This window comes from Macaca thibetana, chromosome 13 (assembly GCF_024542745.1).
Source record: "Macaca thibetana thibetana isolate TM-01 chromosome 13, ASM2454274v1, whole genome shotgun sequence".
NCBI lineage: Eukaryota > Metazoa > Chordata > Mammalia > Primates > Cercopithecidae > Macaca > Macaca thibetana.
Window position 1 is genome coordinate 53,286,008 of NC_065590.1, and position 22,205 is coordinate 53,308,212.

General features: G+C 40.4%; 3 protein-coding genes across 8 annotated transcripts in view; 1 reads left to right on the forward strand and 2 right to left on the reverse strand.

Moving 5' to 3' along the window:
• The window catches only part of ASB3 (ankyrin repeat and SOCS box containing 3), a 188,975-nt gene extending 181,904 nt beyond the window's left edge, over positions 1-7,071 (forward strand). For all 6 annotated transcript variants that reach the window (XM_050753754.1, XM_050753756.1, XM_050753757.1 and 3 more), the window contains one exon: positions 6,677-7,071. In XM_050753754.1, the coding sequence (XP_050609711.1) occupies positions 6,677-6,864 (188 nt within the window). In that variant the 3' untranslated portion in view covers positions 6,865-7,071. The remainder of the gene's footprint in view (positions 1-6,676) is intronic.
• Positions 1-22,205, reverse strand: part of ACYP2 (acylphosphatase 2) — a 914,175-nt gene that overhangs the window by 642,325 nt on the left and 249,645 nt on the right. The window lies entirely within an intron of this gene.
• The window catches only part of CHAC2 (ChaC glutathione specific gamma-glutamylcyclotransferase 2), a 709,760-nt gene that overhangs the window by 104,373 nt on the left and 583,182 nt on the right, over positions 1-22,205 (reverse strand). The window lies entirely within an intron of this gene.

Here is a 22,205-nt window from a genome sequence, read left to right on the forward strand (position 1 = left end):
CAGCGCATGGCTGTATTGGCAACAGTAATGGCTTATTTAACAGAAAGATGTGTTTTGGAAAAGCTATGTAAGAATGACCATTGATGGAGTGGTGGCTGCTTTTATCCAAATGTAAGGTAATGGAGATAACAGGAAATGAGTTTACTGCATCATTCATAGGCTAGTACAGGAAAAGAGATGAATCCAGAATTGCACGAAGTAGTGTCATTGTGGATAGTTTTTAAAAACGTGACCTTTAAAATATATTAGGGTCTTTGCAGTACTTTATAATGAGGTGGGAGTGACCATAATTATTGTTTATACATCCAAAGTTTTGTTCATTATCTGTGATACAAAATATAAAAGAACCCTTAAATTCAAAGATAAATTATGTGCTTTTCTTTTACAAAAATACAGCTTTTCCTTTCTTGGCGATAAATAACTGTCAGTACTTTGCAACCTACCACATATTTTGTAAAAATTCTGTTGATTTAGGGAAGAGATGGCATTTTAACTGAGTGAGAAGGTAACTGCCTTCTGAAAGGAACTCCCCTCCATGCCCCCCAACACAAGTTAAAGCCAAGCCCTGAAAGAAACTTTTACTATGTGGAGATGATTTTGAAAATAGGTACTAGGAAATACTTTTATTGTTATGTGATTTTCTTGCGAAAAGTAGTATATATCACCTGGAAAAACTCTTACATTGACATACTTAAAACACTTGGAAATAGTTCCCCTCTGTTTTGAATTGCATTTAGTAAAAATGTAAAACTTTCTAATTAGCTTATAAGCTAATTGATATCAGGAAAAAATAGAAAGTTACCAGATTAATTTTGACAATAACTTTTTCATAATTGCTAGATAGGCTAGAATAGAATCCTGGTTTAGTTCAGCTAAGCCATAATGTACTTCTCTCATTTAGACGTTTTTTCAGCTACATCCATGTATCAGAATAAACTGGGCTTAGAACCAACTTTTGGAATTGCTAGATCACTAAGAATTAAATTAATAAAGCCTAGTCAATCACCATGTTCTTGTTAAAATATTAATATTTAATGGAGTCTTATACCTTTAGTTAAAAATGAAATTATTTAAAATATTTCATATTGGCTTATTTTAATTTTATTTTATAGTACAAATAATGTTTGGTTAGTAGTATACATATAATTTATATGTAAAACATATACATTGGGTTCTGTGCTCAGAGACTTTGCTAATTTAGTGTGTAATCAAAACATTTGGAGATCAGTAGATTTTTTTTTTTTTTTTTTTGAGACGGAGTCTTGCTCTGTGCCCCAGGCTGGAGTGCAGTGGCGCGATCTCAGCTCACTGCAAGCTCCGCCCCCACGGGTTCACGCCATTCTCCTGCCTCAGCCTCCCGAGTAGCTGGGACTACAGGTGCCCGCCACCTCGCCCGGCTAATTTTCTTGTATTTTTAGTAGAGACGGGGTTTCACCGTGTTAGCCAGGATGGTCTCGATCTCCTGACCTCGTGATCCGCCCGTCTCGGCCTCCCAAAGTGCTGGGATTACAGGCTTGAGCCACCGCGCCCGGCCGAGATCAGTAGATTATGTGGTGCCTAGGATTTGTGTGGTATTTCACTTTATAAAATGCTTTTGCAAATGTGTTCCAACTTGAACCTCCTCAACAGCCTTTTGATGCAGGGAAGTGTCATTATGCCCATTTTGTAGATGAGGCATTATTCTCATTTTGTGGAGGGGGAACTGAAAGTCTGAATATTTAGATGACTTGCCCAAGGTCACACAGCTAGTTAATAGTCAGCGCCAGCACAGGTGTTACTACTAGATGGTGCTTTTCCTTTGAATCCATTCATTGCCTCTATACTGGTCATTCGTCTATACTGGTCATTCCTGTTGTTTTGACTTCATGTCCTAATCTACTACTTATTTTTCAGAGTCCTCAAGTAGTCGTCTTTTGTGTGTTTTCTCTAGCGGTTTTAGTTATAGTCAGTGAGAGAGAGAGACAACACAAGTAAATTAAGAAAAATTGGGAACAAAAGGATGGAAGCCAACCAGAAAGACAATATATTAATGATGAAAATAAAAATGGTAGTAGATGACTCAGAAGTCAGATAAATACATTTGATGTGCAAAACATTTCAAAGAAACCAGAGAAATGTAGTTCAGGCAAATAGGTCATTTGAACATTGGCCTGAGGACAGACTAGAGATGAATGTAAAAATACAGTGGGTGTGTATGATATAGATATAGTTTTGTGCTATAGTAAAGTTGGCATTTGTGAGCATAATGAATTAAGAATTGTGATGTTTAATTTGATCATTGTGTCTGCTTTTGATTTTAACAAAACTTTATATAACAACATGTAGTCTTCTATCTTGATTGTTCTGCCAGTACATATAACAAAATGAACAAAATAGAGGAATTCTGTATAGGAATTAAAAGTTAAATGTTACTTGTCTGCTAGATCTATAGATAAACTAAGTTTAACATACTGAATAAAAATGATTGGGTCAGAAAAGTGACTTAAAAGTGTGGCATGGTTTCAGACATCATTTTCTAGGTTACAGTCACTGCCATAATCCAAGAACATGGAGTTTTATTCAACAAACTAAAATATAGTTTTAATAGGTTTCATGAAAGTAAGTTTTACATACCGTTTCTGTGGCCTTTTTGTATTATAAATTCAAGGCATGACTTGATCTTCTAGCCTAGTGGCAACATGTCTGGAAATACTATGCGTCACTAAAACTTTCAAAGGGATTTTGTATGCTTTGAAATATTGCATATATGGTTATAAAATTCTCTTAGTATTTACTGGCATATTAAACTAAAATGGCACTGACAGGCATATTATTGTCTGTGTTAACAATCTACACATGAAAGACTCCCTCAGTTCAGCTGAACATAGTTCTTACCTCTAATTGTTCATTAGGCCAGTGATCTGTTGTGCTCTTAGAAGGAAAACCAAAATGGTGCAATTGAAAGTTGAACCAATACCTGAAGTAGCTATACTTTTCCTTTTTTATTGTTAAATGGAAAGATATTCTGAAATTTATGATAGTTTCAGTGGTTTAGAAGATGTTGGAGAATTATATTGAGCTTGTCACAGTTTAAAGAACCCTGGACTGGGAGTCAAATCATTTAGATCTAGTTAACAACAGCTATGTTGTGATGTGCAACATCTCAGTGGGCAAGTCACTTAAGTTTCTCCTAACAAACGCCGAACTGGTCTAGTGTGGCTTGATCACTCATGGTTAAACTTCTACATACATAATTAGCATAAACAAATGATTTATTAAGCTTTAAAGATAGACCCCCAGTGATGTAGTCATGTAACCTAGACAAGCTGGTCAGTGCTACATGAAGTGTTAGGGCATGTGGAGGAACTCTTCCCAGTCAGCCTATAGAATTTTAAGCCAGTGTAGTCTGTCCACTCTGAGAAGCTGGAGCATCATTAAGGATCCCTTATCTCCAAGGAGCAGCTCTCCTCGGGGTTGCACAGCCGTCCTTTATCTTTCTTCTGGGTGTGTAGTAAGTATTCATGTTCCTAAGAATGTGCAGAATGAAGAGATTCAATTTAACAGATGCCTATTAAACTCTAACTGAATATAAGTAGAAATTCTCTTCACCAACTTCACTTTAAAAACACACACTGGATTAACCAGTCTTGTCATGTTTTCTTTCATTTCCATCTGACTGTGTCTATTGGCATGCTCTGTGTTTGCAGCTGGCCAGCTACACTCTAGAATGCCAGTGTTCCTACCAGCAGAGGTGTGTGCTTACCAAACAGCAGTTATGTTTATTTCTGAAACTTTTTATTACATTGTGCATATTATTGTATGCTGAGACCAGTATGGTCAGGGAGACCCTAACCCGACAGCGCTAGAGGAATTAAAGACACACACACAGAAATACAGAGGTGTGAAGTGGGAAATCAGGGGTCTTATAGCCTTCAGAGCTGAGAGCCTTGAACAGAGATTTACTCACGTATTTATTAACAGCAAACCAGTAATTAGCATTGTTTCTGTAGATATTCGATTAACTAAAAGTATTCCTTATGGGAAACAAAGGGATGGGCCGGATTAAAGGAATAGGTTGGGCTAGTTATCTGCAGGAGGAGCATGTCCTTAAGGCACAGATCGCTCATGCTATATTTTGTGGCTTAAGAACACCTTTAAGCGGTTTTCCGCCCTGGGCAGGCCAGGTGTTCCTTGCCCTCATCCCTGTAAACCCACAACCTTCCAGCTTGGGCGTTAGGACCATGATGAACATGTCACAGTGCTGCAGAGATTTTGTTTATGGCCAGTTTTGGGGCCAGTTTATGGCCAGATTTTGGGGGGCCTGCTCCCAACAATTGTAGTTGAATAATTCCAGATTGCACAAGCTAATGAATTGTGAGTGTGAAAAGAGAATGTTTCTTTTAAGGCAAAGTAGAATCCTTTAAAAAGACTTGATATAGATAAGCACAGAACAGAAATAGATATTGAATTAGATGTGGCTACAACAACTGAAAGCAGAAATGCCTGTGAAAATATGGAAGGATTATGCACTCACCTTGTTTCATACATGCGTTTAAATCCATGCTGTAACTTAAAGAAAGTGAAACTATGTCCTTATTTATATAGTGGTGAGTAAAAAATACATAAATAAACTGCAAGCCTAAGATGTTACATTCTAGATGTGGTTCATGTATCCATTTTAAATTAGAATGTTTAAAGTATGTGTGGTGTTTTGGTCACCTGCTTTAAGGTGAGTTTCTATGAACTGACCAATTATTGTTCATGATCCTCCTAAGAAGGCTTCCTTATACTTGATAGTTGAACATAGTCAATCTACTTAAACCTTGGGAAAACTGTGGTGTTTGCAGCTTGGGCGTGCTTTCCGTATGTATTCCTGCTACTTCGTCCAGTGGCCCCTTTACCTGTGTATTCCCATCTTTCATGTGAGAACCATCATTTCTCCTTTAAGTTTATAGAAAAGGGTCAAATTTAAGTAAGATATGGATATGAAAAATGTTGGAAATAAATGTGCTATATACTATAGATACTGTAATCTTATTATTTATAATAGGGAATCTATGACTCATGGTTTAAGAAAATGCCCAGCTTAGACTCAGGTTTTATGTACAAAATTGATAACTTTTGCTTTCTTATTTGGCATTTTAAAACACCAGTTTGAGTGATTTCTTTAATTCTGAATAAACTAAACCTAAACTAGTAAACCAAAATGATGATAAGTTAACTTCTGTGGCTTGGAAGATATTGAAGATGTTAGAGAATTGATTTGTCTCAAGCCCTTTGGGTATTAGAGTTTAAAGAACCCTAGACCTGGAATCAGACTAGCTGGTCTGGTATCAGCTGTGCTCTTGATAGTACTTGTCTTTGATGCTCTGATCCTGGTCTGTTAATCATTGTTACATTTCACAGGGATTTATAAAAGATTTCTTGAACTAACAAAAGGCTTTAGGTCCGATTCACATAAAAGCAGACATTAACTTCTTTATTTAACACTTTTCATCTTGGAAAATGAAACTGCTATCATATGATTTTCTTTTTTTTTTTTTTTGAGACGCAGTTTTGCTCTCGTTGCCCAGGCTGGAGTGCAATGGTGTGATCTCGGCTCACTGCAACCTCCGCCTTCCAGGTTCAAGTGATTCTTTTGCCTCAGCCTCCCTAGTAGTTGCTATTACAGGGATGTGCCACCACGCCAAGCTAATTTTGTATTTTTAGTAGAGACGGTGTTTCACCATGTTGGTCAGGCTGGTTTTGAACTCCTGACGTCAGGTGATCTGCCCGCCTCAGCCTCCCAAAATACTGGGATTACAGGCGTGAGCCATCACGCCTGGCCTACCCAAAGTATTAGGATTACAGGCGTGAGCCAACATGCCTGGCCTATCATACAGTTCTTAATTATGTGCACGTGGATTGTCCTTTAATTGGTAATTAGCTTTTGGCTGCAGTGCCTTGCAGATACACACACATACACACACACACACACACACATACACACACACACACACACACACACACACACACACTTTGGGTTCAGATAGATCTGAGTTTGAATCCTGGCTCTGCTTCTTACTAGCTCTGTGACTTTGGAAAGTTGTTTTTTTAAATCTCTACAATAGCCTGATGATATATACCTCATGAAGTTAATGAAGCTAAAAAAAGAGTTTGAGTGAAGTATTTGGGCTTATTGCATAGAAGGCACTCAGTAAATACTCCCTTTCTCTCAGAGCCAATTAAAAATTTTCATTCTGTGTTACGGTTAAAAAGGAAAACTTGCAAGCTGTACATCTATTCACTTGATGTGATAGGTCTGGAAACCATTTGTAATGAAATAGATTAAGAGAAAGGTAGCATTTGCTACCGTGAGCTTCTACCATTTCTAAAGTTGGTTCATCCATTTCTTAAGTGCAGTTATTGACAGATCTTTAGAATTTGAGTATTTAGTGTTTGCGGCCCTGGATACTGACTTTAAATGTGTGGCCAACAACTGAAGGGAGAGGAGCCAGTTGAAGGCTGTAGAAAAGAATAAATAAGGTTTATTGTGGTCATACTGACTCCAAGTAGTCTTCTTTCAAAGTAATTCTAAGCAATATATCACTTTTATTACTAAGAGTTGGGAAAAAGAAAAAAAAATGAATTTCCCTTAATGTACTATTACATCTTTCTGTTTAAAAAAAGTTTCACCTTGCTTTTTTTGTTTCTCCAGCCACTATTCCATCCCTGACCCATCTTTGTCGTTTGGAAATTCGGTCCAGTCTAAAATCAGAACGTCTACGGTCTGACAGTTATATTAGTGAGTTGCCGCTTCCCAGAAGCCTACATAATTATTTGCTCTATGAAGATGTTCTGAGGATGTATGAGGTTCCGGAACTGGCAGCTATTCAAGATGGATAAATCTGTGAAACTACTTATCACAGCTCATTTTTTCCTCTGAAAAACCATCGAGACAAAAGAGCCATGGAGTACAAGGTTTTATGATTTTATAGTCAAAAGATGATTATTGTTTGTGAGATAGGTTAGGTTTTGGGGGGCTAGTAGTTTAATGTGAATGTTTATGTTTACAACTAGCCTTCCCAGTAAAAAAAAAAAAAGAAAAGTAAATCTCACTTATATTACTTTATTGCAGCTTCATCACCAGTACATTATATGTTGTAATATTTATTTACCTGACCATTTTCCGCTTTATTTTGCTAATAAACTGTGATGTTGCTTCTAGTGCTAAACATGGCATATTTCCACCTATGATTCGTGTTTACCTGGTGCTAGGAGCTCAGAATGGAATGCATAAAGCTTCACTGGAAGTGTATACAACTGTGGTGTAGAATCTGTTGTTGTTATTATTTTACTTAGACTTGAAGATGTCTTATGTTTATTAAAGAACACGTTTTCCTATTTTATCGCAGTTCATTTCATCTCCTAATTAAATCGCTTTTTTTTTTTTTTTTTTTTTCGAGATAGAGTCTTGCTTTGTCACCCAGACTGGAATGCAGTGGCACAATCTCAGCTCACTGCAACCTCTGCCCCAGGGTAATTCAGTCACTTTTATGAAGAATTGATACTCATTGCCTTTTCACATGTAAACTCACAGGAAAAAATTATTTTACAAGAATATAGAAAATCAAGCATATTGCTGGGTTTTCCCTTCCAGTTTCTTTTTATTGTTTGACAAAAACAAAAAACAACCACCACCAACCCACCCAATTCTAATCTGCAAAGGCAAGAACGCCCTAAACTCAAAGACGTGCTCAGTTGGGAAAAAAAATTGGTTTCAGTTTTGAGATAAATGAGCATGTTAGCACAATTAGGATTTTAATCAGGAGACTGAGAGGGGCATGTCTGTGGCACCATCTTCAAAGAAAGAAAGGGGTTGGGCATGGTGACTCCCGCCTGTAATCCCAGCACTTTGGGAGGCCGAGGCAGGCGGATCATGAGGTCAGGAGATTGAGACCATCCTGGCTAACATGGTGAAACCCCGTCTCTATTAAAAATACAAAAGAAATCCAGGCATGGTGGTGGGCGCCTGTAGTAGCAGCTACTCTGGAGATTGAGGCAGGAGAATGGCGTGAACCTGGGAGGCAGAGCTTGCAGTGAGCTGAGATCGCGCCACTGCACTCCAGCCTGGCAGACAGAGCGAGACTCCGTCTGGAAAGAAAGAAAGAAAAGAAAGAAGGAAAGGAAAGGAAAAGAAAGGGAAGGGAAAGGAAGGGAGGGGAGGGGAGAAGGGGAGGAGGGAGGGAGGGAGAGAGGAAGGAAGGAGAAGAAGGAAGGAAGGAAAAAGAAAAAAAGAGTAGATATTACTGAGTTGGTTAGTATTTATATATAAAGTTCAGGCTCCATTCAGCTCCAGAATCATTGAGCAGCTTTGTTCCTATGAAGCAGTAATAGCAAGTTCTATTAATATTATGGTGTTTTTCCTTCTTATTATCTAGATAAGCTGTCAAACAGTCCATGAAATAAAGACCTCAGAATCCTAGGTTAATGAGGCGCCACCTCATGGGTTTTTACAATTGCTTGATCTAAATTTAGAGTCAGGAAGAACTAAACACTGGATCAAGTGAGCCGTGGTAACAGGCTATAGAGAATGACCTTGAGAGAAAGGTTATGAGAGCATTACTGTCAGAGTAGACTACCTGAGATGAGGTCCAAGGAGGCAAAGTCTTCTGTCCTATTGGGATCCTGTGGCTTAAAATAGATGAGAGTGGGTCAGCCATGCCCATTTCTGATAGGCCTTTGGTGGTAGGCAAAAGCAGTGATGAAGGTGGACCAAACAAGGATGACATTGCTAAGACCCAAAGATACGACTGAACTGTTACCTCAGACTAGAACTGCCTGTGGGGTGGAGGTAAGAGTTTGAATGTGGGTGTACAGGCAGAAATAAGTTTGCATATAGAAAACCAGGTGGAAATTCTGATAATTTCATAAAGAATTTCCAAAACTGTGTATATAGTGTAGTATTTTTTAAATGTCATAATGTTTATTTTCCAAACCCTAAATCTCTGATTTGTAGGATAGCACCCAGCTTTTTCTTGGGGGAAAATATATGTAGAATGTTTAAAGTTTTTTTAAATTTCTCTCTTTTTTTTTAATTTCCATAGGTTACTGGGGAACAGGTGACATTTGGTTACGTGACTAAGTTCTTTAGTGGTGATTTGTAAGATTTTGGTGCACCCGTCACCCAAGCAGTGTACACTGTATCCAGTGTGTAGTCTTTTATCCCTCACCCTCCTCTCACCCTTTTCCCTGAGTCCCCAAAGTCCACTGTATTATTCTTACACCTTTGCATCCTCATAGCTTAGCTTCCACTCAGGAGTGAGAACGTACGATGTTTGATTTTCCATTTCTCAGTTACTTCACTTAGAATATGGTCTCCAATTCCATCTAGGTTGCTGCAAATGTAATTATTTCGCTTTTTTTTTTTTTTAAACAATCTTTCCATTTTTTAAAAAAATTATACTTTAAATTCTAGGGTACATGTGCAGAACATGCAGGTTTGTTACATATGTATACATGTGCCATGGTGGTATGCTGTACCCATCAACTCATCATCTACATTAGGTATTTCTCCTAATGCTATCCCTCCCCCTTCCCCCACCCCCTGACAGCCCCCGGTGTGTGATATTCCCCTCCCTGTGTCCATGTATTCTCATTGTTCAACTCCCACTTATGAGTGAGAACATACGGTGTTTGGTTTTCTGTTCTTGTGTTAGTTTGCTGAGAATGATGGTTTCCAGCTTCATCCATGTCCCTGCAAAGGACATGAACTCATCCTTTTTTATGGCTGCATAGTATTCCATGGTATATATGTCTCACATTTTCTTTATCTAGTCTATCATTGATGGACATTTGGGTTGGTTCTGAGTCTTTGCTATTGTGAACAGTGCCACAACAAACATACATGTACATGTGTCTTTATAGTAGCATGATTTATAATACTTTGGGTATATACCCTGTAATGGGATTGCTGGGTCAAATGGTATTTCTGGTTCTAGATCCTTGAGGAATTGCCACACTGTCTTCCACAAGAGTTGAGCTAAGTTACACTCCCACCAAGAATGTAAAAGTGTTCCTATTTCTCCACATCCTCTCCAGCATCTGTTGTTTCCTGACTTTTTAATAATTGCTATTCTAACTGGCATGAGATGGTATTTCATTGTGGTTTTGATTTGCATTTCTCTAATGACCAGTGATGATGAACATTTTTTCATATGTTTGTTGGCTGCATAAATGTCTTCTTTTGTGAAGTGTCTGTTCATCTCCTTCACCCACTTTTTGATGGGGTTGTTGTTTTCTTGTAAATCTGTTTAAATTATTTATAGATTCTGGATATTACCCCTTTGTCAGATGGATAGATTGCAGAAATTTTCTCCCATTCTGTAGGTTGCCTGTTCACTCTGATGATAGTTTCTTTTGCTGTGCACAAGCTCTTTAGTTTCATTAGATCCCATTTGTCAATTTTGGCTTTTGTTGCCATTGCTTTTGGTGTTTGAGTCATGAAGTCTCTGCCCATGCCTGTGTCCTGAATGGTATTGCCTATGGTTTCTTCTAGGGTTTTTATGGTTTTAGGTCTTGTGTTTATGTCTTTAATCCATCTTAATTTTTATATAAGGTGCAAGGAAGAATCTGATTTTAGCTTTTTGCATATGGCTAGCCAGTTTTCCCAACACCATTTATTAAATAGGGAATCCTTTCCCCATTTCTTGTTTTTGTCATGTTTGTCAGAGATCAGATGGTTGTAGATATGTGGTGTTATTTCTGAGGCCTCTGTTCTGTTCCATTGGTCTATGTATCTGTTTTGGTACCAGTACCATGCTGTTTTGGTTACTGTAGCTTGTAGTATAGTTTGAAGTCAGGGAGAGTGAAGCCTCCAACTTTGTTCTTTTTGCTTAGGGTTGTCTTGGCTATGCAGGCTCTTTTTTGGTTCCATATTAAATTTAAAGTAGTTTTTTCCAGTTCTGTGAAGAAAGTCAATAGTAGCTTGATGGGGATAGCATTGAATCTATAAATTACTTTGGGCAGTATCGCCATTTTCACGATACTGATTCTCCCTATCCATAAGCATGGAAAGTTTTTCCATTTGTTTGTGTCTTCTTTTATTTCCTTAAGTAGTGGTTTGTAGTTCTCTTTGAAGAGTTCCTTCACATCCCTTGTAAGTTGTATTCCTAGGTATTTTATTCTCCTTGTAGCAATAGTGAATGGGAGTTCACTCATGATTTGGCTCTGTTTGTCTGTTATTGGTGTATAGGAATGCTTGTGATTTTTGCACATTGATTTTAAATCCTGAGACTTTGCTGAAGTTGCTTTCACTTTAAGGAGATTTTGGACTGAGACAGGGGGTTTTCTAAATATACAATCATGTCATCTACAAACAGAGACAATTTGACTTCCTAGTTGAATACCCTTTATTTCTTTCTCTTGCCTGATTGCCCTAACCAGAACTTCAAATACTATGTTGAATAGGAGTGATGAGAGAGGGCATCATTGTCTTGTGCCGGTTTTCAAAGGGAATGCTTCCACTTTTTGCCCATTCAGGATGATATTGGCTGTGGGTTTGTTATAAATAGCTCTTATTGTTTTGAGAATATGTTCCATCAATACCTAGTTTATTGAGAATTTTTAGCATGAAGTGCTGTTGAATTTTGTCAAAGGCCTTTTCTGCATCTATTGAGATAATCGTGGTTTTGCCGTTAGTTTTGTTTATGTGATGGATTATGTTTATTGATTTGCATATGTTGAATCAGCCTTGCATCCCAGGGATGAAGCTGACTTGATCATGGTGAATAAACTTTTTGATGTGCTGCTGGATTTGTTTTACCAGTATTTTATTGAGGATTTTCACATCGGTATTCATCAGGGTTATTGTCTTAAAATTTTCTTTTTTCGTTGTGTCTCTGCCAGGTTTTGGTATCAGGATGCTAGCCTCATAAAATGAGTTATGGAGGATTCCCTCTCTTTGTATTGTTTGGAATAGTTTCAAAAGGAATGGTACCAGCTCCTCTTTGTACCTCTGGTAGAATTTGGCTGTGAATCCATCTGGTCCTGGAGTTTTTTTGGTTGGTAGGCTATTAAATACTGCCTCAATTTCAGAACTTGTTATTGATCTATTCAGGGATTTGACTTCTTCCTGGTTTAGCCTTGGGAGGGTGTATGTGTCTAGGAATTTATCTATTTCTTCTAGATTTTCTAGTTTATTTGCATAGAGGTGTTTGTAGTATTCTCTGATGGTAGTTTGTATTTCTGTGGCATTGGTGTTGATATCCCCTTTATAATTTTTTATTGCGTCTATTTGATTCTTCTCTCTTTTCTTCTTTATTAGTCTGGCTAGCGGTCTATCTACTTTGCTAATCTTTTCAAAAAACCAGCTCCTGGATTCATTGACTTTTTTTTTTGAAGGCTTTTTCGGTCTCTAGCTCCTTCAGTTTTGCTCGGATCTTAGTTATTTCTTTTTTTTTTTTTTTTTTTTTTTTTTGAGACAGAGTCTCACTGTCGCCCAGGCTGGAGTGCAGTGACTGGATCTCAGCTCACTGCAAGCTCTACCTGCCGGGTTTACGCCATTCTCCTGCCTCAGCCTCCCGAGTAGCTGGGTCTACAGACGCCCACCACGTCGCCTGGCTAGTTTTTTTGTTTTGTTTTGTTTTTGGTTTTTGTTTTTTTTTTGAGACGGAGTCTTGCTCTGTCGCCCAGGCTGGAGTGCAGTGGCCGGATCTCAGCTCACTGCAAGCTCCGCCTCCCAGGTTCACGCCATTCTCCTGCCTCAGCCTCCCGAGTAGCTGGGACTACAGGGGCCCGCCACCTCGCCCGGCTAGTTTTTTGTATTTTTCTTTTTTTTTTTGAGACGGAGTCTCACGCTGTTGCCCAGGCTGGAGTGCAGTGGCGCGATCTCGGCTCACTGCAAGCTCCGCCTCCCGGGTTCCCGCCATTCTCCTGCCTCAGCCTCCTGAGTAGCTGGGACTACAGGCGCCCGCCACCGCGCCCGGCTAATTTTTTGTATTTTTAGTAGAGACGGGGTTTCACTGTGGTCTCGATCTCCTGACCTTGTGATCCACCCGCCTCGGCCTCCCAAAGTGCTGGGATTACAGGCTTGAGCCACCGCGCCCGGCCAGTTTTTTTGTATTTTTTAGTAGAGACGGGGCTTCACCGTGTTAGCCAGGATGGTCTCGATCTCCTGACCTTGTGATCCACCTGCCTCGGCCTCCCAAAGTGCTGGGATTACAGGCGTGAGCCACCGCGTGCAGCCTGATCTTAGTTATTTCTTGCTTTCTGCTAGTTTTTGAATTTGCTCTTGCTTCTCTAGTTCTTTTAATAGTGTTGGTAGGGTGTCGATTTTAGATCTTTCCTGCTTTCTGTTGTGGGCATTTAGTGCTATAAATTTCCCTCTACACCCTGCTTTAAATGTGTACCAGAGATTCTGGTACATTGTGTCTTCGTTCTCTTTGGTTTCAAAGAACATCTTTATTTCTGCCTTCATTTCGTTATGTACCCAGTAGTCATTCAGGAGCAGGTTGTTCAGTTCCCATGTAGTTTTGTGGTTTTGAGTCAGTTTCTTAGTCCTGAGTTCTAATTTGATTGCACTGTGGTTAGAGAGACTGTTTGTTATGATTTCTGTTCTTTTGCATTTGCTGAGGAGTGTTTTACTTCCAATTATGTGGTCAGTTTTAGAGTAAGTGCAATGTGGTGCTGAGAAGAATGTATATTCTGTTGATTTGGGGTGGAGAGTTCTGTAGATGTCTATTACGTCTGCTTGGTGCTGAGCTGAGTTCAAGTCCTGGATATCCTTGTTAATTTTCTGTCTTGTTGGTCTGTCTAGTGTTGACAGTGGGGTGTTAAAGTCTCCCATTATTATAGTGTGGGAGTCTAAGTCTCTTTGTAGGTCTCTAAGAACTTGCTTTACAATCTGGGTGCTCTTTTATTGGGTGCCTATATATTTAGGATAGTTAGCTCTTCCTGTTGAATTGATTCCTTTACCATTATGTAATGCCCTTCTTTGTCTCTTTTGATCTTTCTTAGTTTAAAGTCTATTTTATCAGAGACTAGGGTCGCAACCCCTGCTTTTTTTTGCTTTCTGAATTTGCTTTTGAATATTCCACCATCCCTTTATTTTGAGCCTCTGTGTGTCTTTGCACATGAGATGGGTCTCCTGAATGCAGCACACCAATGGGTCTTAACTCTTTATCCAATTTGCCAGTCTTTGTCTTTTAATTGGGGTATTTAATCTGTTTACATTTAAGGTTAATATTGCTATGTGTGGATTTGATCCTGTCGTTATGGTGCTAGCTGGTTATTTTGCCCATTAGTTGATGCAGTTTCTTCAAAGTGTTGATGGTCTTTACAATTTGGTATGTTTTTGCCATGGCTGATACTGGTTGTTCCTTTCCATGTTTAGTGCTTCCTTCAGGAGCTCTTGTAAGGCAGGCATGGTGGTGACAGAGTATCTCAGCATTTGCTTGTCTGTAAAGGATTTTGTTTCTCCTTTGCTTATGAAGCTTACTTTGGCTGGATGTGAACTTCTGGGTTGAAAATTCTTTTCTTTAAGAATGTTGAATATTGGCCCCCACTATCTTCTGGCTTGTAGGGTTTCTGCCAAGAGATCCATTCTTAGTCTGATGGGCTTCCCTTTGTGGGTAAACCGACCTTTCTCTTTGGGTGCCCTTAACATTTTTTCCTTCATTTCAACCTTGGTGAATCTGATGATTAGGTGTCTTGGGGTTTCTCTTCTCAAGGAATATCTTTGTGGCATTCTTTGTATTTCCTGAATTTGAATGTTGGCCTGCCTTGCTAGGTTGGGGAAGTTCTTCTGGATAATATCCTGAAGAGTGTTTTCCAACTTAGTTTCATTCTCCCTGTCACTTTCAGGTATACCAATTAAATGTAGATTTGGTCTTTTCACATAGTCCCATATTTCCTGGAGGCTTTGTTCATTTATTTTCACTCTTTTTTTTTCTCTAATCTTTCCTTCTTGCTTCATTTCGTTGAGTTGATCTTCAATCTCTGATATCCTTTCTTCCACTTGATTGATTCGGCTATTGATACTTGTGTATACTTTACAAAGTTCTCATGCTGTGTGTTTCAGCTCCATCAGGTCGTTTATGTTCTTCTCTATACTGGTTATTCTAGTTAGCAATTCACCTAACCTTTTTTCAAGGTTCTTAGCTGATGAATGCATTGGGTTAGAATGCAAAGCTCCTTTAGCTTGGAGGAGTTTGTTATTACCCACCTTCTGAAGCCTACTTCTGTCAGTTCGTCAAACTCATTCTCCATGCACTTTTGTTCCCTTGCTGGCAAGAAGTTGTGATCTTTTGGAGGAGAAGAGGCATTCTGGCTTTTGGAGTTTTCAGCCTTTTTGCACTGGTTTCTCCCCATCTTCGTGGATTTATCTACCTTCGGTCTTTGAAGTTGGTGACCTTTGGCTGGGGTCTCTGAGTGGATGTCCTTTTTGTTGATAGTGCTGCTATGCCTTTCTGTTAGTTAGTTTTCCTTCTAATGGTCAGGCCCCTCTTCTGCAGGTCTGCTGGAGTTTGCTGGAGGTCCACTCCAGACCCTGTTTGCCTGGGTATCACCAGCAGAGGCTGCAGAACAGCAAAAATTACTGCCTGTTCCCTCCTCTGGAAGCTTCGTCCCAGTGGGGCACCGCCAGATGCCAGCAAGAGCTCTCCTGTATGAGGTGTTTGTCAGCCACTACTGGGAGGTGTCTCCCAGTCAGGATACATGGGTGTCAGGGACTCACTTGAGGAGGCAGCCTGTCCCTTATCAGAGCTTGAATGCTGTGCTGGGAGATCTGCTGCTCTCTTAAGAGCTGTCAAGCAGGGATGTGTAAGTCTGCTGAAGCTGCTCCTGCAGCCACCCCTTCCCCCCGGTGCTCTGTCCCAGGGAGATAGTGGTTTTATCTATAAGTCCCTGACTGGCGCTGCTGCCTTTTTTTCAGAGATGCCCTGCCCACAGAGGAGAAATCGAGAGAAACAGTCTGGCCACTGCGGCCTTGATGAGCTGCAGTGGGCTCTGCCCAGTTCGAACTTCCTGGCAGCTTTGTTTACACTGTGAAGGTAAAACTGCCTACTTAAGCCTCAGAATGGAGGACGCCCCCTCCCCCCACCAAGCTTAAGCGTCCCGGGTCGACCTCAGACTGCTGTGCTGGTGGCGAGAATTTCAAGCCAGTGGATCTTAGCTTGCTGGGCTCTGTGGGAGTGGGACCTTCCAAGTCGGGCACTGGAGGGAATCTGCTGGTCTGCTGGTTGTGAAGACCATCGGAAAAGTGCAGTATTTGGGCCGGAGTGCGCTGTTTCTCCTAGTATAGCCTCTCATGACTTCCCTTGTCTAGGAAAGGGAAATCCCTCCATCCCTTGTGCTTCCTGGGTGAGGCGACACCCTACTCTGCTTCAACTTGCCCTCCATGGGCTGCACCCACTGTCCAACCAGTCCCAGTGAGAAGAACTGGGTACCTCAGTTGGAAATGAAGAAATCACCCACCTTCTGTGTCAATCTCACTGGGAGCTGGAGACCAGAGCTGTTCCTATTTGGCCGTCTTGCCAGCAAGTCCCCTGAATGTTTAAATTTGAGGGTGAATCTTTTTGTGTTTTGTTCATGTTCTAATGTCTAATAAAAACTCAGTTATCTGTAACTTATCATTGAGTTCTTATTCTTAAAAATCTGAAAATCAGTATTTCAGAAACATTTAAAAAGCCTTTGGTATTTAAAACTGATGAATGATTTCACCTTATTGTATATAATGTATTTTTAGACTATTTTATAATAAAAATACTTATGATATTTATGATTTACAGCAAGGACTCAGAAATGTAATCTAAAGGTATGCAAAGGTTAGGGGAGTTATAATTACAGCTTCTGATCAAAATGACACATCTAGTTAGTGTGAATCTTAAGCCCTGCCCCAAATGCATAATGGTGATTTAATACTCTCAGTTTGTAGTATTATGAGCCTCATGAAGAATCCTAATACAATGGTTCTCTAAAGGTGGCACATACTTAAGCAGGGCACAGTTTTAAAACTGCCAAAATGTCATCCTTTCTTGATCACATGTTTTCCTTTCAGTATGGTTTCTGCTGACCCTTCCTGTCATGGGATATCTTTGACCATTTGATATAATAACAGTAACCTGCTTGATATGGTTTGGCTGTGTCCCCAGCAAAATCTCAGCTTGGATTGTGTCTCCCAGAATTTCCACGTGTTGTGAGAGGGACCCAGGGGGAGGTAATAGAATCGTATCTTTCCCATGCTATTCTCATGATAGTGAATGAGTCTCACAAGATCTGATAGGTTTATTGGGTTTCTGCTTTTGCTTCCCATTTTTCTCTTGCTACCACCATGTAAGAAGTGCCTTTCACCTGCAGCCATGATTCTGAGGCCTCCCCAGCCATGTGGAACTGTAAGTCCAATTAAACCTTCCCCCCGCCCCCCCCAGTTTTGGGTATGTCTTTATTGGCAGCATGAAAATGAACTAATACAGTAAAATTGGTACCAGTAGAGTGGGGCATTGCTGAAAAGATACCCAAAAATGTGTAAATGGCTTTGGAACTGGGAAACAGGCAGAGATTGGAACACTTTGGAGGGCTCAGAAGTAGACAGGAAAATGTGGGAAAGTTTGTAACTTCTTAGAGACTTATTGAATGGCTTTGCCCAAAATGCTGATAGCCATATGGACAATAAGGTCCAGGCTGAGGTGGTCTCAGATGGAGATGAGAAACTTACTGGGATCTGGAGCAAAGTTGACTCTTGTTATGTTTTAGCAAAGAGACTGGCAGCATTTTGTCCCTGCTCTAGAGATTTGTGGAACTCTGAACTTGAGAGAGATGATTTAGGGTATCTGGCAGAAGAAATTTCTAAGCACAGAAGCATTCAGGAGGTGACTTGGGTACTGATAAAGGTATTCAGTTTTAGAAGGGAAGCAAAGGGTAAAAGTTTGGAAAATTTGCAGCCTGACTATGCAATAGAAAAGAAAAACCCATTTTCTAGGGAGAAATTCAAGCTGGCTGCAGAAATTTGCATAAGTAGCAAGGAGCCTAATGTTAATCTCCGAGACCATGGGGAAAATGTCCCCAGGTTATGTCAGAGACCTTCACAGCAGCCTCTCCCATCACAGGCCTGGAGGCCCAGGAGGAAAAAGTGGTTTCATGGGCTGGGCCCAGGGTCCCTGTGCTAGGGACTTGGTGCCCATTGTCCCAGCAGCTCCAGTCGTGGCTGAAAGGGGCCAATGTACAGCTCAGGCTGTGACTTCAGAGGGTTGAAATCCCAACCTTGGCAGCTTCCATATGGTGTTGAACCTGTGGGTGCACAGAAGTCAAGAATTGAAGTTTGGGAACCTCCGTTTAGATTTCAGAAGCTGTGTGGAAATGCCTGGATGCTCAGGCAAAAGTTTGCTGCAGGGACGGGCCCTCATGGAGAACCTCTGCTAGGGCAGTGTGGAAGGGAAATGTAGGGTTGGAGCCCCCACACAGAGTCCCTACTAGGGCACCCCCTAGTGGAGCTGTGAGTAGAGGGCCCCAGAATTGTAGATCCACTGACACCTTGCATCGTGCACCTGGAAAAGCTGCATAGCCTCAGCACCAGCTGTGAAAGAAGCAGGGAGGAAGGCTGTATCCTACAAAGCCACAGAGGCAGAGCTGCCCAAGACCATGGGAACCCACCTCTTGCATCAGTGTAACCTGGATGTGAGACCTGAAGTCAAAGGAGATAATTTTGGAGCTTTAAAATTTGCCCTGCTGGATTTTGGACTTGCATAGGCCCTGTAATCCCCATTTTTTGGCCAGTTTCTCCCATTTGGAATGGCTGTATTTACCCAATGCCTGTACCCCCATTGTATCTAGGAAGTAACACTTGCTTTTGATTTTACAGGCTCATCAGTGGAAGGAACTTGCCTTGTCTCAGATGAAACTTTGGACTGTGGACTTTTGGGTTAATGTTGAAATGAATTAGGACTTTGGGGGACAGCTGGGAAGGCATGATTGGTTTTGAAATGTGAAGACATGAGATTTGGAGGGGCCAGGGATGGAAAGATATGGTTCGCCTGTGTTCCCACCCAAATCTCAACTTGAATTGTATCTCCCAGAATTCCCATGTGTTGTGAGAAGGACCCAGGGGGAGGTAATTGAGCCATGGGGGTCAGGTCTTTTCCATGCTATTCTCATGATAGCGAATGAGTCTTATGAAATCTGGTGGGTTTATCAGGGGTTTCCACTTTTGCTGCTTCCTCATTTTTCTCCTGCTGCCACTATATAAAAAGTGCCTTTCACCTCCTACCATGATTCAGAGGCCTCCCCAACCGTGTGGAACTGTAAGTCCAATCAAATCTCTTTTCCTTTCCAGTTTCAGGACTATCTTTATCAGCAGTGTGAAAACCAACAAATACACTGGTCATCCTTTTTTCTAATTTCCCTCCCCTCTTTTGCCAGTTACAAGTCTCTTGATCTACAGCTTTCTGGTGTTCCTACTTTCCAGAGATCTGTTACAGTCTCCTGTGGTCTCAGCTACTTGAGAAGCTGAAGTGGGAGGATGGCTTGAACCTGGGAGGTGGAGGTTGTAGTGAGCTGAGATAGCACCCCTGCACTTCAGTCTGGGCCAGAGAGGCAGACCTTGTCTCAAAACAAGCAAACAAACAAAAAACAAACCAAAACAAAACCTGTGAGTACTTTTTATTGACTATGCCTTAAAATTCTATAATTTTGTTGCTTCTCAAAAAATATCATGAATAATAACTGTAGTGAGAATATTTGTGTATAATTACATCTTTTCTGGAACAGTGGACTTAATGGTTTTATTGGAATGGGATATATAAAGAAGTTGAGAAGAGTCATCTGAAAGTTTGCCTTTTCCATCTTATACTCCTTTACATCCTCAGAAGTATATTCCCTTAATTGTATTCCCTGATTACTTCTAGAAATACTTGTTTGAAGAGGAACTCTTAGTATAATTATTGCCAGCAGGTTCCTAGTGCCACTGGGGAAAGATTTTAAATGGTGGGGAATGGTTGATGGGCTAATGAAGTTGCTAGTAATGTGGCTATGTTAAGATTTATGATCAAGTGTTTTACACTTAACATTTTGGGGCGAATAACCAGAAAAACTGCAGATTGCCTCCTTACAGTTTCATAAATTCATCCCCTGTATAAAGTAAATAGAAAGTCAGCCCACTGGCTCCATCCAAGTACTCAGTTTCAAGAGGATTTCCAAGCCAAACAAATCTATAAAGCTTTTCCTTTGAGCAAGGAACATAATAGCACCTTGAGTACTATTAATTCCTCTTAAATTCCTATGCTGGAGCACTTGCCTCTTCTCATCTCTCTTATCTCAGTCATACATAACTGAGGTGTCAAAACTAACATGTAGATGGAGCCCAAACCAAGAGATTCCATTACTCATGGCTCTGTATGACCTGGGGCAGTTGTTTGAGAGGTCACAGTGTTGGTGTTTATGCATTCTATTAAGACCTAATGTTGGATCTCTGCGTTTACGCCTGTACGTTTCCTCTAGGGAAAGGTACTGTTCATGACTTCAGGTAAAGATGGCTCATATTTGTCAGCTTACAGACTAACATGAGAGTGTTATAAACATACATTTTCCCCCACTCTTTATCCTTCTTGAATTGCTTTACAAACCATTTAAGAACAATTTAATATTCTTGTGTGCAGCCATTCAGTTTTCTTGTTTTGCTTTCTCTCATTATTTTTCTCTTTAAGGCCAAATTGTCTGTTTATTTTCATTTGTATTTATTGTTGTTGTTGTTGTTGTTGTTTTGAGATGGAGTTTTGCTCTGTCACCCAGGGTGGAGTGCAGTGGCACCATCTTGGCTCACTGCAACCTCCGACTCCTGGGTTCAAGCGATTCTCCTGCCTCAGCCTCCCGAGTAGCTGGGATTACAGGTCTGCATCACCACGCCCGGCTAATTTTTGTATTTTTAGTAGAGATAGGGTTTCACCATGTTGGTCAGGCTGGTCTCGAACTTCTGACCTTGTGATCCACCCACCTCAGCCTCCCAAAGTGCTGGGGTTACAGGCGTGAGCCACCGCGCCTGGCTTATTGTTGTTGTTAAGTGACAGATGGTCATTGAAACATAATACCTTACAGTAAGTGAACTATTTTTTGTTCAATACAATTGTATGGTTTTTGTGAAATAAGGAACTGATTATGCTTAGTATTTCTGTGACATTGGTAGGAAATATATAACCCCTATTTGCAACAACATGTGAATCACGTTGAGAGGAGGCCAGTCTGAATTATATTTTTTATGGAAAAATACTTTGAAATAACTTAGGCACGAATTTTAAGTACATTTATTCTGCAGTTGTTTTAGTGAATGAAATGTATTTAAATTTTAAATAAAGGACATTTATTAACCTGCCACTGTGCTGATAAAAATTTTTTTAAAATTCTCATATAGGAATAACAATAATAGCACATTTTAAGTGTTTCATTTAAAAGGAAATATATGATATTCAAGAAACAGTAAGCCAGGTACGGTGGCTCACACCTTTATCCCAGCACTTTGGGAGGCAGAGGTGGGAGAATTACTTGAGGTCAGGAGCTCAAGACCACCCAGGGCAACATAGTGAAACCGCATCTGATAAGGTTTGGATGTTTGTCCCCTCCAAATCTCAGGTTGAAATGTGATTCTCAGTGTTGGAGGTGGGGCCTGGTGGGAGGTGATTGGATCATGGGGCAGATCCCTCATGAGTGGTTCAGTACCATTCCCTCGGTGCTAAGTGAGTTCTCGCTTAGTTCACTGGAGATCTGGTTCTTTAAGAGTGTGTGGCACTCCCCACTTCTGTCTTGCTCCCACTTTGCCATGTGACAGACTGGCTCTTCATTGCTTTCTGCCATGAGTGTAAACTTATTGAGGCCTCATCAGAGGCAGATGCCAGCACCATGCTTCCTTAAAGCCTGCAAAACCTAAGACAATTAAACTTCATTTCTTTATAAATTACCCAGCCTCAGGTATTTCTTTATAGCAGCACAAGAGTGGCCTAATACACTGAGTCTACAAAAAATGAAAAAATTAGTCAGGTAGGGTGGCACACATCTGTAGTCCTAGCTGCTTGGGAGGCTGGGGAAGGAGGATCCCTTGAGCCCAGGAGTTTGAGGCTGCAGTAAGCTATGATAAAAAAAAAAAAAGAAAAAAGAAAGAAGATAAATATATTTTAAAATTCAGAAAAAAATAAGGAAGGGAGGAAGAGAGATGGATCTACAGTCTTATCCAGACCCATTATTAATGTTAACGTATATATTGGAAT